At 34.4% G+C, this 16939-nt stretch overlaps 1 protein-coding gene across 6 annotated transcripts in view; it reads right to left on the bottom strand.

The window, feature by feature from the left end:
- Positions 1–16939, bottom strand: part of REV3L (REV3 like, DNA directed polymerase zeta catalytic subunit) — a 175418-nt gene that overhangs the window by 94496 nt on the left and 63983 nt on the right. For 5 of the 6 annotated variants that reach the window (XM_025864235.2, XM_025864219.2, XM_073893783.1 and 2 more), the window contains 6 exons: positions 12679–12775; positions 8412–8506; positions 7565–7669; positions 6417–6501; positions 6181–6332; positions 281–400 (listed from right to left, as the gene is read on the bottom strand). In XM_025864235.2, the coding sequence (XP_025720020.1) occupies positions 281–400; positions 6181–6332; positions 6417–6501; positions 7565–7669; positions 8412–8506; positions 12679–12775 (654 nt within the window). The remainder of the gene's footprint in view (positions 1–280; positions 401–6180; positions 6333–6416; positions 6502–7564; positions 7670–8411; positions 8507–12678; positions 12776–16939) is intronic. The other variant, XM_025864228.2, reaches the window with a different exon arrangement.

Raw genomic sequence — 16939 nt, forward strand, 5'->3', positions numbered from 1 at the left:
ATTTTCCCCCCTAAAGCAATATGGTCTTCCTCCAAAGTGAAGTTAAAAAAAAAAAAAAGCAAAGGAATTCTTTTCCTTCATAATTGTTTTTTTAGAAAAAGCTGTGTAAAAAACAAAAAACAAAGCTACTTCATTTAATACAAGGCTTCATTTTATACTTACAGTAAGAATTTATTGAACATGCAACATTAACCTCTTCAAACCAAAGGAAAAATATCCCCTCACATAATACACTTTCATTGATTAACATACTGAAATTTATGGTAGAATTGTTACTTACAGAAAACTGGTGACTCACTCAGTCTTTGGGTCAAAGGCTGAAAAGTCTGACTATTTTCCATGAGGTTCAAAATTGCTTCTTCATTAATAAGAGCTTCCTCCACTTTGTGTGTAGTGTGACCTTAAGATGACAAAGAATACAAAAACATTAAAGCAACAGCTTAAATCTAAAATTTACTGTTTAAAATTTGTGTAAATTAGGAAGCATGACGATGCAAACCTATTTAAAATTTTGAAGTGTTAGTGATATATGTTAAATAAAAACATAATAAAATTTAGTAAAAGCCACAGGAATATCTAACCAGTTACATGGAGTAATTAAAAAAGGGGAGAAAAAAAAACAAAAACAATCCAGGGGTGCCTGGGTGGTGCAGTCAGTTAAGCCTCTGACTCTTGGTTTTGGCTCAGGTCATAACCTCAGGGTCATAAGACGGAGACCCACATTGGGCTCCATGCTCAACGAGGAGTCCGCTTAAGATTTTTCTCTCCTTCTCCCTTTGCCCCTCCCCCACTGCTTGTGCTCACGTGTGCACAATACACTTTCTCTCTCAAATAAATCTTTTAAAAAATTTTTAAAAATTAAAAAGAAAACCCTCAGTCTGTGAATCACTAAATATTTACAATCTCTTTAGCCTTGTACAGTTACAGTACTCTGATTAAATTAAAATATACATAGGGAAAAGAGTAATATAATTCTTTATTCTCTATGGTTTAAAAAATTACAAATTATTTACATTTCTCAGCTTTCAACTCATGATCTAAAAATTTGTTCTTTAAACATGGGATTTTAATAAGCCTAATTTGAACCGCTGGATTAAATAATTTTAAGAATAAAGATAAAATGAGTCTCATAATCTAGTGAAAGGGAGAGAGATAGAGACAGTAAAAGGCAAATAGCAGCAGGAAATAGCAGAAAAGGGAAGGCAGTTAGAGCTAACTGGAAAGCAGTTCCCCTCCCCGCACTCATGCACTTTCTCATATAAGTACAATCTTTTTATTTTTAAAGATTTTATTTATTTGACACAGAGAGAGAGAGAGAGAGAGAGCACAAGCAAGGGGAGCGGTAGAGGGAGAGGGAGAAGCAGGCTCTGCTGAGCAGCCCGATGCGGGGCTCGATCCAAGGACCCTGGGATCATGACCTGAGCCAAAGGCAGCCACTTAACTGACCGAGCCACCCAGGCACCCCTCTCATATAAGTAAAATCTTAAATAAATAAATAAATAAATAGAAATATTGAGGGGCGCCTGGGTGGTTCAGTCAGTTGGACAACCAACTCTTGGTTTCCACTTGGGTGGTGATCTCAGGGTTGAGAGACTGGACCCTGCTTGGACTTCACGCTCAGTGCAGAGTCTGCTTCAGATTCTTTCCCCCTTCCTCTCCCTCTTGCTACGCCCCTCCCCCTGCTCCTGCACGCGCGCTCTCTCTCAAATAAATAAATAAATAAATAAATAAATAAAATCTTTAAAAAAAGGAAATAGTAATCGAGTAGACCTGTAACAATTATGGAAATTAAATTAGTAGTTTAAAATCCCTTCTATTTTCCATGCCCCAACACAAAATTCACCTACAAGAAACTATGCAGTCTGGATGTCTTTATAGATGAGATCTATCAAATCTCCAAGAAATAGATTATACAAATCTAATAAAAATTGTTTTTTTAATTGAAATATAATTGACATACAATGTTATATTAGTTTTGGTTGTACAACATAGTGATTTGACAATTCTATACATTATTAAAATTCTTGAAGAGTTCAAAAAGAAAGAAAACTTCACAACTCAATGGGGCAAAGTATGGCTCTTTCTCAATTATTAAAAACAAAAAGAATAAATTCCAAACACAGTATTAGTAAAGTAGATATAGCAATGCTTTAAAAAAAATACCACATTGTGACAAAGAAGGGTTTCTTTCAGGAGTACACAGGTAGTTTAACATTTGAAAATAAAAACCATTTTAACGTAACTATATTATCAGAGTAAAAGGAAAAAAATACAATCATTTCAATAAATTCAGAAAAGAACATTTGGTAAAATTTAACTTATTATCCATTCATGTTTTAAAAAAACTAAACTTCATAGCAAGCAAGCAATAGGAGAGATCTTAATCTAATTAAAGTTATCTGCCAACAACCTGTAGTAAATTTCATATGTAATGATAAAATATAGAAGCAATCCTTTCAAAGCCAGGAAAAAGACCATTATTTCTACTTAACATTATCTGAGTCCTTAAGCAGTGCCTTAAAAAAGATGGGTAAAGAAATAAAGTTGTTATTTACAGATGAGGACTTCATACACAAAAAAATCCAACAGAAAAAAACTACTAGTGCTAATAAAAGTTGCTGTATATAAGAATGATATACAAAGGTCAGTGAAGTTCCTGTATACTAGCAATTAGAAGGTATAATTTTTCAAAGATAAACTTACAATTGCAACAATTATAAGGCACCTGTAGTATATCTAAGATATCAAATTTTACAAAGAAAATGGCAAAACTCTATTGAAAGATATGAAAGAAGACCAAGTAAAATGAGAAATACATCCTGTTCATAGATGAGATGATCTAGCTTTATTAAAGATTAAAAATGTTCCTAAATCAGTCTATAAATTCAATAAACTGCCAGCAAAATCTGAACAGGATACTTTCCAGAAGTGAACCATCTGATCCTAAAATTAATATGGAGAGTTTCTTTAAAAGATCAAGAGTAGACAATTTTGTAGTTGAACAAAGTAAGATCTGCCCCTGATATATATATCAATACTTATAAATCAACAGTAATTACAACAGTATATTAACATAGGGGAACATAACTGAGGTGGAATAATTCAGTGGAAAAAAAATTTTGCAGTAAATATGCCGGAACTAGCTATTTACCTTTAGAAAAATACGGGGTGCTTGGGTGGCTCAGTTGGTTAAGTGTCTGGCTCTTGATTTCAGCTCAAGTCATGATACTGAGCCCCAATTCTCTTTCTCCCTCTACCTCTCCCCCTCCCTCTCTTATAAAAAGAGACATAATTAGATCCTTACTATATATACAAGTAAAATTTCAGATAAGTACTTATAAGACCTAAATGTGAAAAACCAAACTGTAAGCACACATAAACTGTAGGGATGAAAACTTGCATTACATCATGATAGGGAAGGACCCAAAAGAAAATGAGCCAAGAGCATGAATAAGCAATTCTCAGATAAAGACACACAAATGCTCAAACTTATTAGTAATCAGGAAATGCAAATTAAACTAAGGAGATACCATTTCACAGAATCAGAATGGCAAAAAATTTTTACATCTGATACTATCAAATGTCATTGAGGATGGAGGGAAATATAAGCTCTAGTACACTGTGGGATTATACACTTAAGTATGATCATTTTATATTATTACTATTAAAATGTGATATTTTTATTATTAACATACTTCAAAATCTGAAAAATGAGCTCTAAAAATAATAGGGCTTATGGGGGGGAAAAGGTTAAGGCAAAATTTATGCAGCTTTGTAACCAGAACACTGATAAAATCAATAATTGGTACCTGAGGAGATAACTCAGGCAGGCAGGCAGCCAGTGTGGCTGGAGGCTGTCATAGTGGATATTAAAATGCACAGGAAATAATGGTATGGAAATGCTGGATACATTTTGATTAGAACGCAGCTGGCAGATGCTAAGACAAAGCAAATGCAAGCAGAACTCTGAGCCAGTAGGTTGCCAATGAGGTGAGCCCAGGAGACCTCAGGTGCAACCTGCCATGAGTCAGAGATGTCAAAATGCTGGGATGCAAATCTTCAGGAGGAAGCCCTGGGTGTAACGATGCTCATTTGGAATTGTAGTTAAATATAAGTCAAAAGAGCCTCTGCCGCTAATGCAGCAAGTGTAAAGGAGGCTTTTCCATTCCTTCTGAAAGCTGTAATCCAACTCCTGCTATTCTGGCTCCCCTTGCCTAGAAAAACTGCATATGAAACAATGTGACTTTGGAGCAAAACTTTTTTTTTTTTTAAGATTTATTTATTTGACAGAGAGACAGACAGCGAGAGTGGGAACACAAGCAGGAGGAGTGGCAGGGGGAGAAGCAGGCTCCCCGCGGAGCAGGGAGCCGGATGCGGGGCTCGATCCCAGGACCCTGGGACCATGACTTGAGCCGAAGGCAGACGCTTAACGACTGAGCCACCCAGGCGCCCCTGGAGTAAAACTTTCATTATTCTTTTATTTACTAATCGTGTATAATCTACCTTACAGAAACCCTGTTAGAACAGATGCTACCTAGGTAGAGTACTTATACCCTAAGACCTGGCAAATTACACTTCTATATGTTTTCTATGGAGAAACTCTTGCCAAAAGATGACAAAAATAACACTTATATTAATAACAGTGCAAAAATGAAAACCATCTAATAGTTGTAGAGAAGCAGATAAACGTGTTTAGTCTTTCAAAGGAACATTATTCAGCAGCTAAAATGAGTGAACTAGAGACATGTATGAACAAGGATAGATTTCAAAATTATAATGTTGACATAAAAGATACTCAACATCATTAGTAATGAGGGAAAGGATAATTAAAACTATAATGAGATGCCATTTCACACACACTAGGATGGCTATATAAAAAAGACAAATAAGTGTTCATGAGGATGCAGGGTCACTGGAACCTTCACATAATGCTGGTGGAAATGTAAAACAGTATAGTCACTTTGGAAAACAGTATTGTAGTTTATTAAAAAGTTAAATGCAAGTTTACCAAATGACCCAGCAATTCCATTCTTGGTGTCTCTCAAGAAAAATGCAAATATACATCTACACAAAGACTTACATGTAAGTGTTCATAGCAGCATTATTTTTAAGAGCCAAAAAAGTGAAAACAACTCAAATATCCATCAACTGATGAATGAATTAACAAAATATGGTAATATCCATAAAATGCAATACTATCTGGTAATAAAATTAAAAAAATTGAAATACTGGTAGATACTACAATATGGATGAACTGGAAATATTATGCTAAATGAAAGAAGACATAAAAAATCACATATTGTGTAATTTCATTTATATGCTATATCTAGAAAAGGCAAATCTTGAAAGTGGATTGATTAGTGATTACTTAGGGCTGGAGGTGGGAACAGATGTGACTGCAAATGGACACAAGGAATCTTCTGAGGTGAAAGAAATGTTCTAAAATTGAATTATGGGGATGTTTGCATAACTCTATAAATTTACTAAATCATTGAATTGTACACTTAAAGATTTTTTTATTTGTGAGAGAGAGAGAGAGAGAGAGCACAAGCAGTGGGAGCAGCAGGCAGAGCAGGCAGAGGGAGAAGCAGGCTCCCCACTGAGCAAGTAGCCTGGTTCAGAACTCAATCCCAGGACCCTGGGATCACGACCTGAGCAGAAGGCAGACACTTAACCTACTGAGCCACCCACGAATCCCTGAATTGTACAGTTAAAATGAGTGTGCTCTATGTTATACAAATTATACCTTAATTAATTAATTAATTAAAAAGTAGGCTCCACACCCAGCATGGAGCCCAACGTGGAGCTTGAACTCACAACCCAAAGATCAAGACCTAAGCTGAGATCAAGAGTCAGATGCTTAACTGACTGAGCCACCCAGGTGCCTCCTCAATTACATTATGTCAAGTAAGACACCATTTGTGTAAAATTTAAATACTAAATTTAAAACCTAAAAATTTAAAACCTAAAATAGCAGTATATATTATAGACATACATAAGAAAATATAAAATCATATGGTAACAATTTACAACAACTTTAGACTAGTGTTTACCTCTAGAAATGAAGAAAAGGTAAAGGAATGGGAGAAACTTAGCTAAGTCAACTAAATACTAATCTCAGTGCTAGATATACCGATGTCTATTATAGTATTTTCTGTATACTTGCAAAACAAACCTCACCTTTGCTCAACTCTGTATCTTTGTGGACTTCTACCATATTAGCTGGTGTACACTGAAGAGTATCAGGAGACAGAACTTCAGAGTGCAATGTTAACTCAGCAGAGAACTCCTGAGATCCATCGCTGTAGTCCACTGATCCTGATAATGTTCTGCTTAATTAAAACATATCCTTTATAACAAACTAGATAACAAAGCAATAAAATTAGTTCTGAGATCTATAATAAATAACCACTTACACAGAGAAATCATTCTGTTTGAGAATTTCCTGAAGTCTCTTCTGAAAAATTTTGTCACTTTCTGTTGCTGGCACAAACCTGCGATCTTTGAATTTTAAAAGTGCATTAAAACATGTAGATAATGAATGAAATATTTACCTTTCTCTTAGAGTAGCTTTTAAAATGGTTAACAATTTCCTATCTTTCTCTTGACACATATAATACCACCTAAAAGTAGTCCTATTATTAAATCAAACAAAAGAGAAACAGTTGTTACTGAAGCTATAAAATTAAGTACTTAAAGTCAGTTCAAGATTAAGTTCTATAATTATAACCTAAATCTAAAACAAAAACATTGTTCTCTACCTATAAATGTATCGCACACTCTGAACTTAGAAATTTCCCCCTTATAAAATATTTCTATCTTAGAAGGCATTCAAAATTTATCATAGCATTTTTAGTGTCCAAGATATAATAAAAATTTTAATTGGACTTAAATGTATACTTACTACTGTATTTCAAATATATTTACCTTCTGAATTATGTCTTTTTATTCTTTTACGTATGTCTTTAATTCTTTTACTTTTATTTAAAATTTTTTATGGTATCCATGGCATTTATTTAAGTCCTCAAATTCTTTTTTGAATGTAGCAGAATTTAGTAATACATAAAATGAGTATTTTCTTCAGAGCTGTACAAGATGATCAAAGTGGGAATTTATAGGACATACCCAGAAAATAGTTTAAGGGCAGTATTTCAAAGCTTACATTTTCAAAGCTTAATGAACAAAACACAGTGTTTCTAAGTTGGGACTCATATCTTCTGTGAGTATTCTAGCTCATTTGGAAATACAAAAGCCTAGAACATTCTAGAAAATAAAAAAGGAGCTAAGAGCTGGGACAAGAAGACAAGGTAAGGTGAAAAACCAAGGACAATGAAGATGCCAATTTCTATGGGGATGGGGGTGTGGGTGGAGCGAGAGAACAATGAGTGACACTTTGAAGGTAAAGAATTACAGTTCAGAGCAATGACAAAAGGAAAAAACTACAACATTTAAAGGTAATTTGAAAAATAAACTTTAATGTCAAGGTAAAAACTCAATGGCTTAAACTTTTCTATTAGAATATTTAGTGTAAAAAAAAATCACCAGAGTACTATTAGGTTTATACCTTGTGATTCGGGTTGGCTAATTTGAGAAGTTTCATTTCTGTTTCTTCGCCGTTGCTTTTCATCTTCCCATATGGCCTGCAGACCAGGGTTTCCACCAATTTGAGCTATAATCACAACAGTACTTTAATACGACAAGGATCAAAGTGAAAAATACTTGCTCAGAAAAAGAAATCCAAAATTAAAAAAAAAAATACTGCCTTAAAAAAAATTATCTGCTTTGGGCGCCTTGGTGGCTCCGTTGGTTAAGCGACTGCCTTCGGCTCAGGTCATGATCCTGGATTCCAGGATCAAGTCCCGCATCGGGCTCCCTGCTCAGCAGGGAGTCTGCTTCTCCCTCTGACCCTCCCTCCTCTCACGTGCTCTCTCTCTCTCTCTCTCAAATAAATAAATAAATAAAATCTTTAAAAAAAATTATCTGCTTTATGTAATAAAATGACCAAACATTCCCAATCTACATTATTACATTATTCCTTTTTTAGTTTTCTTCCTACTGGCTCCCAAAAACCCAACAAATGAGTAAGATTTAAACATTTGATGACAGCCAATACACCTAAGAGTCCCCTCCCTGGTATATAACCTAAAAATTAAAAGGCAGAGTATATGAAATTCTTTTATGATGGCTAATGTATTTAGTGTCTTACTTTAGGCTCATGTCTATGCAAACATACATGAATGAAAATATAATGACCATCTCATCAGAGGTACAGAAGAAATCTTCATAACATTTTGCATCCTCCTTCTATAACATGTTACTTCCCTACTAATGTTTTCTTCCCTATTTTTTCCACTCTACTTTGGTCATTAAATTTTAAAATAAAAAACACGTATTAATAATTGCGTATATACCTTCAATGTCCAGCCGATTTAAGATATCAGCAGCTACAGCATCCACTTCTAATTCACATGTACTCTGTGGTTCAACACCTTCCAGTATTAAAGAGCTGTATTAAGAAGATATCAAAAAATATAATAATCAGGGGGTGCCTGGCTGGCTCAGTCAGTAAAGCATGCAACTTGATCTTGGGGCTGTGAGTTCAAGCCCCACAATGGGCAGAGATTACTTAAAAAATAAATAACAGATTTAAAAAATATATATCACATAAAAGCAAATTTTCTGAAGACTTTTCTTATATAATTTTTCATGTTTAGTGATATTATAGTAAGTCACAATTATTCATGACACATTTGATACTGTGTGCATACATATAAAGAAATAAAAATCAGGAAGAGAAAAATATAAAACCTATTGTATTGACAACTCTATTGAGATCCTTTTTCAGTATATTTTATATATCTTGGTTCATTATATCTTATATATAAGGAATGTACAATGCTTTAGCATGTGGGTCATATCCAGGGTAGAATGGGATTAGATAACAGAGGGACAGCAGAGGGATACAGAAACCATATACATTTGTAATGACTTGCCCAGAGGCATCTTGCTCTGCAATCATAGATGGTTGTAAAAAATGAGGACAGAATATGCAACAAGAGATAAGGGGAAGTAAGCATACTGAAAAGTGGGCAAATGATACTGTTCTCCCTGTCCTCAACTACTGCTGAGCTGAGGAACACTTTAAAAGTCTTCATAACTACAGAACTGAGAAACTATATGAGTTCAACAGTGGGATCACAGCTAAGAAAAGTGGTGATACCACAAGGCATTAATTCTTATGACAACTTCAGAGGGTTGTTCCCCACTAATGTTCTTTTACTCAAAAGCACTTTTTTTTTCATCAGAGCTGGATTAGGAAGACACCACATAACTGTCCCTGTTTGACAGAATGAACGTACAACATCTAATATGGATACCAGTTTGCTCATTCCAAAATTTAGATCTTCTACAAATATGGACCCCAAATGAAAATGAGAACTTTTACTAGAAAGTGGGTGATGGCAGATTTCATTAACATTTTTAGTTGAAAGATTTTTTTTTTATGTCTTAAGAGAAACATATTAGCAAAACCTAATTTTCCACTGTCTATTCCTAAGGAAATCCCTATATGTGTATACATATACGTGTAGATACAAAACACACACATACATCTTTTTCCATTGATAGAGAAGGGACATATTAGCCAACCTATCAAAATATATCCCTTTTACTTTCAGAAAAAAATAATTATCAATGTAACTTGTCTTTTTTATTCATATAATTTAATAAAATCAGTTTTGCCATGAATTGAAATAGTAGATAAAATAGTTTTTGGTCAACAGTTTTCTCCTTTTACCAGAAAGTTTCACAATTTTTGCAAGAATTATACTGTAAATTTCAAGGGTGAATTTTCCAGGAGTAGCATATTTGTGATAAAAGATGGGAAGAATAACATTTAAAAAAATGCAATCTCATAGTAAAAATTTACAACTATTTCTTGCCCTTATTACAAAACTACTTTAGACATTCAGAACAGGAGGTGTTCCTAGGGAAAGAATTAGTTTTCACAATTAAAAAATTTGTTTCCAGTAGATAGAAAAATCTTAAGTAAAAAATTGAATGAGCAAAACATGTAAACCATTCATTATAGTCATGAAAAGTAGATAAGCCATATGATAGTAACTAGACAATTGTGCCTCTCTGAACATTTCTATTTCTAGCTAACACAACAGACCTACAAATTAGAATCACTGAGGGTGGAGCTCAAACATCTATAATTTTAAGTCTCTTCAGATCAATTGATGGGCAGCCAGGGTTGAGATTACTGCAGTAGACTTGACTTTTGTGGATTCAACACTCTGGCAAAGGACCCTGAAGGTCCATGATATGTGGTAATTTACAATGAGTTAACAAGTAGGGTTAGCAGAACTGCTAACTCAGCACTCTCATCTCTTAGGAAGTTGCTGCTATTTGTCATGGTCCTTGTAATAATGTTTGTGAAGGAATATAAAACATTTCTTTGTTTAAAAAAAAAAGGGACCCAGCATGAAGGTGATAACATTGGGGACAGAAATGAGTCTAAGAGTACTAATCCATGACAACATTTTTTGACATTATGCTATTTGTATTTGGTGAAACAATGGATTCTCATGTTTATTACAATATAAGCATCCCCAAAATAAAAAATTTGTGGGATAATCTGAGACAAAAATATATAACTATCCTATATTTATTATAAATTCTAACTCAGTAACTTGTCTAATTTCACTAGTTTGCCTATTCATATCTTTGTTCATAATTTGTCAGTTAAGAATAAAATGGGCTCCCCAAAAACAGTCTAAGTTGCAATCTTTTCATTATATACGGTTTCCCCAAACTTACTTCTAACCAGTAAAGCTTTACTATGACCTAACTAGAAAGATGGTTGCTTATAAACAGATTTCAAATACTAATAAATTCTGTTATTTGATCAAGTAAAACACAACTTATTAAATATGGAATTTTGAAAACTAAAGGCTCTAGTGAATAGGTAAAGTCCTTGGATCAAATTGATGTGCTCCAATTTCAGAAAGATAGAGGAATGGTATCACAGGCATAAAAAAATGAAGGCAGCAAGTAGCTTCTTGGTCACTTCACTCTGGACTGATTAGAACTTGAATGTGACGTGGTAAATAATATTTTATCTAGACTTAATACCATTTCAACATGATTAAAAAACAATTCTGCTGTATCTGAGAAGGAACCAAGAAGTACATATGTGTGCGTATGTGAACATATGTGTGCACGGTTATCAAAAAGTCCTAACACTTGTTAAGGTCAATCAAGAGGTAAGCCAAGTCACTGTGCATATCACTTTGAAATCCTCGAAGTTTCGTTCTGGTATAATTATTTCTGTCATAAAACAATGTATTTCTATCATTATTTATTAGCTATTAAAAGCCCAAGTAGGGGTGCCTGGGTGGCTCAGTCATTAAGCATCTGCCTTCGGCTCAAGGTCATGGTCCCGGGGTCCTGGGATCGAGCCCCGCATCGGGCTTCCTGCTCTGCCGGAAGCCTGCTTCTCCCTCTCCCACTCCCCCACGCCTGTGTCTCTCTCTCAAATAAACAAAATCTTAAAAAAAAAAAAAAGCCCAAGTAATTCCAAAATGTGGAAATTCTGTGAAGTACACATTAGGATCTTAAACAACATAAACTTTATATATTTTTTAAAGATTTTATTTATTTGACAGAGACACAGCGAGAGAGGGAACACAGGTGGGGGGGAGTGGGAGAGGGAGAAGCAGGCTTCCCGCAGAGCAGGAAGCCCGATGCAGGGCTCGATCCCAGGACCCCGGGACCATGACCTTGAGCCAAAGGCAGAGGCCTAACGACTGAGCCACCCAGGCACCCCACAACATAAACTTTAAACAAATATTAATAGCTTATCTTCAGTTGCTTACTAAATTCACACTTGCTTATTATGAAATAAAACATAAAATCATTTAACTGAATACTTTTTCCATCTTGCACTGTTCATGAAAGTTACCTACTTAAAAAAGCATCAGGTGACATGTGGAAAGAGGAAGACCATAATTGTCCTGCCAATACCCAAATGATAAATAGAAGGACCAAGAAAGCTTGGGCAAACTTTGTGGTATAAAACAGATACCTCTCTGAATTCTATGTATAAAACTATTATTGATAATTTAGATAGGCACTAATTACATATCTGCTTTATGGTAGGGAAATCTAAACATCTGGAAAATGTTACCTCCCCCAGAAAGTCTAATAAATAATATACCTGGTCAAAGGAAATCACAAACTACATTATTCATACACAGTATGTCAACCTACTTTTTTCCCATAAAAATATTTAGAAATTTGGGAGTTATTTTTATTAAAAATATTTGCTATTTACATTTTAAATTGCTATTTTACTATGTGATTTTTATTTCACAAGTTACAGGATATCAATTTACAATGCATAATGAAGATATGTTGGAGAGAAGTATAAAAATTTATACCCAGATTACTTTTATTAATTAGATAATAAGTATGTCTATTTTCATCCTATTTCCAAGGTCTGTTTTTAAAATCTGTGATTCCATTTAACATACTAATGTTGAGATTTGCTTCTCTGGCAGACTTGTAGATTAAAAATATATATAACGTTAAGATTAAATTATAGTAACCGCTGATTTCTGAATACATTAGGATATACATAAATAGGTTTTTTTTCCCTTTACAACATTAACTAACCTTGGTATTTCATCTTCTTCCCACCGAAATGAAGTACCAGTAAGAGAATTTCCTGGTAGCCGATCCTTGCAAGATCCAGTTGTACGCAATGGATCACCTAGAAATAAAAAGGTAAAAGGGGATAAGTAAAATAATATATAACCTATATGACTAGTTCCTAAAATTGTGTCCTTAAAACGCATACACACACAGGAATGCATATGCACAGCTGAGAACAATGGTTCCAAACTAAGAGGGGACAAAAGTATTTGTAATATGGATATGAGAGAGAAATAGAAACAATACTTAGATACTGGAATAAAAGTATGACACATTTAAGTGTGCTATTGTGGTAGGTATGATTAAAAACTCATTTTGAAAATAATGAAGAATTAAGAATTTTTATAGACTTTAAATACCTCGGGTATTCTGTATGAATCTCCACTAAAATTCTAGTGGAAATCAGATTCCAGATAAGATTCAAAACATACTCTAACACTAATCCCTGAACAAAAAATATGCAACACATTTCAGAAGTGGTGGCAGATAATAGTGAGTGGAAACCTGGGGCAAATGCAAATACAATTTGACTAGCAGTGGAAGAAGGGAATATGCATGTTTACTTAGTTGTCTAGGTTTCAGGCACTGAGTCCTGGGGTCATACTTTGAAGTAGTCTCTAAACTTTTCTGTGATCTCTTGTGGGAATTTAAATTCTAAGAGAAGGGTTCTAGAAGGGAGGGGGGTTGGGGGATGGGTTAGCCTAGTGATGGGTATTAAAGAGGGCACATTCTGCGTGGAGCACCGGGTGTTATGCACAAACAATGAATCATGGAACACTACATCAAAAACTAATGATGTAATGTATGGTGATTAACATAACAATAAAAATTAAAAAAAATAAATTCTAAGAGAAAGCTTAATTGAGTAACATGGAAAGAATCCTAAGAAAGATACTAAATTTGTAATCTTTTCCAGCTAAATTTAACACTTTGTTTTTGTTTGTTAAGTAGGCACCATGTCAGCATGGAGCCTAACAAGGGGCTTGAACTCATGACCCTGAGATCAAGACCTGAGCTGACATCAAGAGTCAGACACTCAACCAAGGGAACCACCCAGGTGCTCCAGTACTTTGATCTTATTTGGTGAGCTTGATCACAAAATAGTGTAATTAAAACTGAGACCAGGGGGCGCCTGGGTGGCTCAGTTGGTTAAGCGGCTGCCTTCGGCTCAGGTCATGATCCCAGGGTCCTGGGATCGAGCCCTACATTGGGCTCCCTGCTCAATGGGGAGTCGGCTTCTCCCTCTTCCTCTACTGTTCCCCCGGCTTGTGCTCTCTCTCTCTGCCAAATAAATGGATAAAATCTTAAAAAAAAAAAGACTGAGATCAGGTACTACCATCTTTGTTACTTCCACAAAACACACATGCGAAAACATGTAAGTGATTTTATATAACTTTAGAAGTTTTTAAAGACTTTGCTGTTAGGTGCCTAGGGCATTAATATGAAATTACTTTGTAAGCTGAAAATTACCATATTATTTTCTAATAAACTTATATGAAAAAGGAATCTACAGAAATTTACTGATTCAAAGTTATTGATAACATTATAAAAATTCACATTTTAACTACTTTTATGCATTGTTTTACCATATTTCCCTAAAGAACATGGAAACTCCCTAACTTATATATATACACACACACACACACACACACATATATAATTTTTCAATTGTGGATGGTAAAAAATGTAACATAAAATACCTCTGTGGTGCTCAAAATATTTACTCTATTTACTTTATATACTTCACCTTAACAACTATAGTAGTTAGCACCATTTCCATTTCATCTGATACCTGATTATATAACTGAAATACTGAGAAAAGCTGTATATGCATATAAAATGTTAAAATTCCTAAATCTTTTTTACTTTTGAATTTACTCCATTTACAAAAGACTACATTATGTACATTAAATTGTCTTATAAAATAAGAATGTTAACTTATGCATATATATGTTATATTAATTTACATAAGAAGTTAGTAATCAGTTTAACTATATGATGTCTGAGAAATGTAAAATAAAATATAAAAAAGTGATTCACTTATTCTTTCCATGATTTCATTATAACCTTTTATACAAAACAAGCAAAACAAAACAAACCAAAACCTGAGGGCCATTTAGTATAATGAATTAAGATATAAATTTTATTTCATCATACTTGTAGCAATTTCCCTGCTTTTAATTTCCAACTAAACTTCATGTATTTCTGCCTTCAAATTGTAAAAATTTTCCATATCTTGAAAAAAAATTCCTTCTAATTAACATTCTAATAACACTCATCTAACTGCTATAACTAAAATAAATGGCTTACATATATTTGACAACTCAAACTCTTCTCATGCTTTTTTCCTATTGGAAATAAACTTTTGTGAAAATTACCTCCTTTTCCTATAAATACCTCCTGTTCATAGTCTAGAGTCTTTTCCATTCCTCAATCCTAACTGAACTCTCATCTATATTTGATACTAATAATCAACCTGTTATATTCTTTTATTCCCCCAATAACCTTTTTATTTTGGAATAATTTTACATTTATAGAGAAGTTGCAAGGGTAGTACAGAGTTTCTGTGTATTGCTTACCAAATCTCCCCTACTGTTAACATTTTACATTATGACGGTACGTCCGTCAAAACAAACTGACACAGACACATTAACTAAACCGCACACTTTATTTGAATTTCACCAGTTTTTCCACTGTTGTCCACTTTCTGTTTCACGATCCTATCTAGGACACCACATTGCATCTAGTTATCCTGTCTCCCTAAGTCTCCTCTGGCCTATTTCTCAGTCTTTCCTTGTTTTTCATGGCCTTGAGAATCATGAGTACTGGCCAGGTAATCTGTAGAAGGTCCCCCCACATCTGGGTTTGTCTGACGTTTTTCTCATCATTAAACTGTGGTAATGGGTTTATGAAGTATCAAAGAGATGAAGTGTTCTCCTCACCACCTCATATGAGGGAGTACACAATATCCACATGACTCCAAGGAGGATGTTAACCTTCAACATTTGGCTAAGCAAGGTAGAGTTCTATGGGTTTGATAAATATAGAGACCCATGCAGTACCATACAGAATAATTCCTTCACCCTAAAAGTTTCCCTGTACATTTGCTTTGTAGTCAATACTCCCCTGCCTTTCAATCCCTGGCAACCACTAATATGTTTTCCATTTCTATAGTTTTGCCTTTTCCAGAATGTTATATGAATGAAATCATCCAGTTAGTAGCCTTTGGGTCTAGCTTCTTTCATTCAGTAAAATGCGTTAAAGATTCACCAATGTTGTATGAATCAATAGCTTGATGCTTTTTATTGATAAACAGTATTACACTGTATGGTTATATCAGTTTATCCATTGCTCCAATGAGTGGACATCTTGGTTAGACTTTTAGCAATTATGAATAAAGCTGCTATAAACATTTGCATACAGATTCTTGGGCAGATATAACTTTTAAATCACTTGGGTAAATGCAGAGGAGAGCAATCGCTGGGTCATATAGTAAGTCTCTATGTATAACACTATGAGAAATTGCCAAACTGTATTCTAAAGTGATTGCACTATTTTGCATTCCCACCAGCAATAAATGAGAGTTACTGCTGTTTCACATCCTTACCAGCATGTGTTGCTAGTTTTGGGATTTTAGCCATTCTAACAGGTATTTAGTGGTAGCTCTTTGTGGTTGTAATTTGCATTTCCCTAATGATATATAATGTTAACAATCATCTTTTCATGTGTTAGCCATCATTACATCTTCTTTGCTAGTATCTGTCCAGGTCTTTTGAACTTTTTTTATTTTTAAAAGATTTATTTGAGAGAGTTCGAGCACACATGTGCACATTGGGGGAGGGGCAGAGGGAGAGATTCTTCAAGGAGACTCCATTCTGGGGGAGGCGCGGCGCTTGGTCCCAAAACCCATGAGATCATGATGCAAGCTGAAACCAAGTGTCAGATGCTCAACCGACTGAGCAACCCAGGCGCCCATCTTTTGACTATTTTTAATTGGGTTGTTTGCTTTCTTACTGTTGAGAGTTCTTTATATATTCTAGATGCAAGTACTTTATCTGATATGTAATATGAAAATGTTTTCTCCCAGTGCGTGACTTATCTTTTCATTAATAGTATTTTCCACAGAGCAAAAGTTTTTAATTTTGACAAAATCAACTTAGCAGTTCTTTTCATGGATCATACTTTTTGTATTCTACCTAGAACCTCATTGCCAAATCCAAGG

This window comes from Callorhinus ursinus, unplaced genomic scaffold, assembly GCF_003265705.2.
Source record: "Callorhinus ursinus isolate GAN/ISIS: 27379988/994484 unplaced genomic scaffold, GSC_fseal_2.0 scaffold6, whole genome shotgun sequence".
Classification (NCBI taxonomy): Eukaryota; Metazoa; Chordata; class Mammalia; order Carnivora; family Otariidae; genus Callorhinus; species Callorhinus ursinus.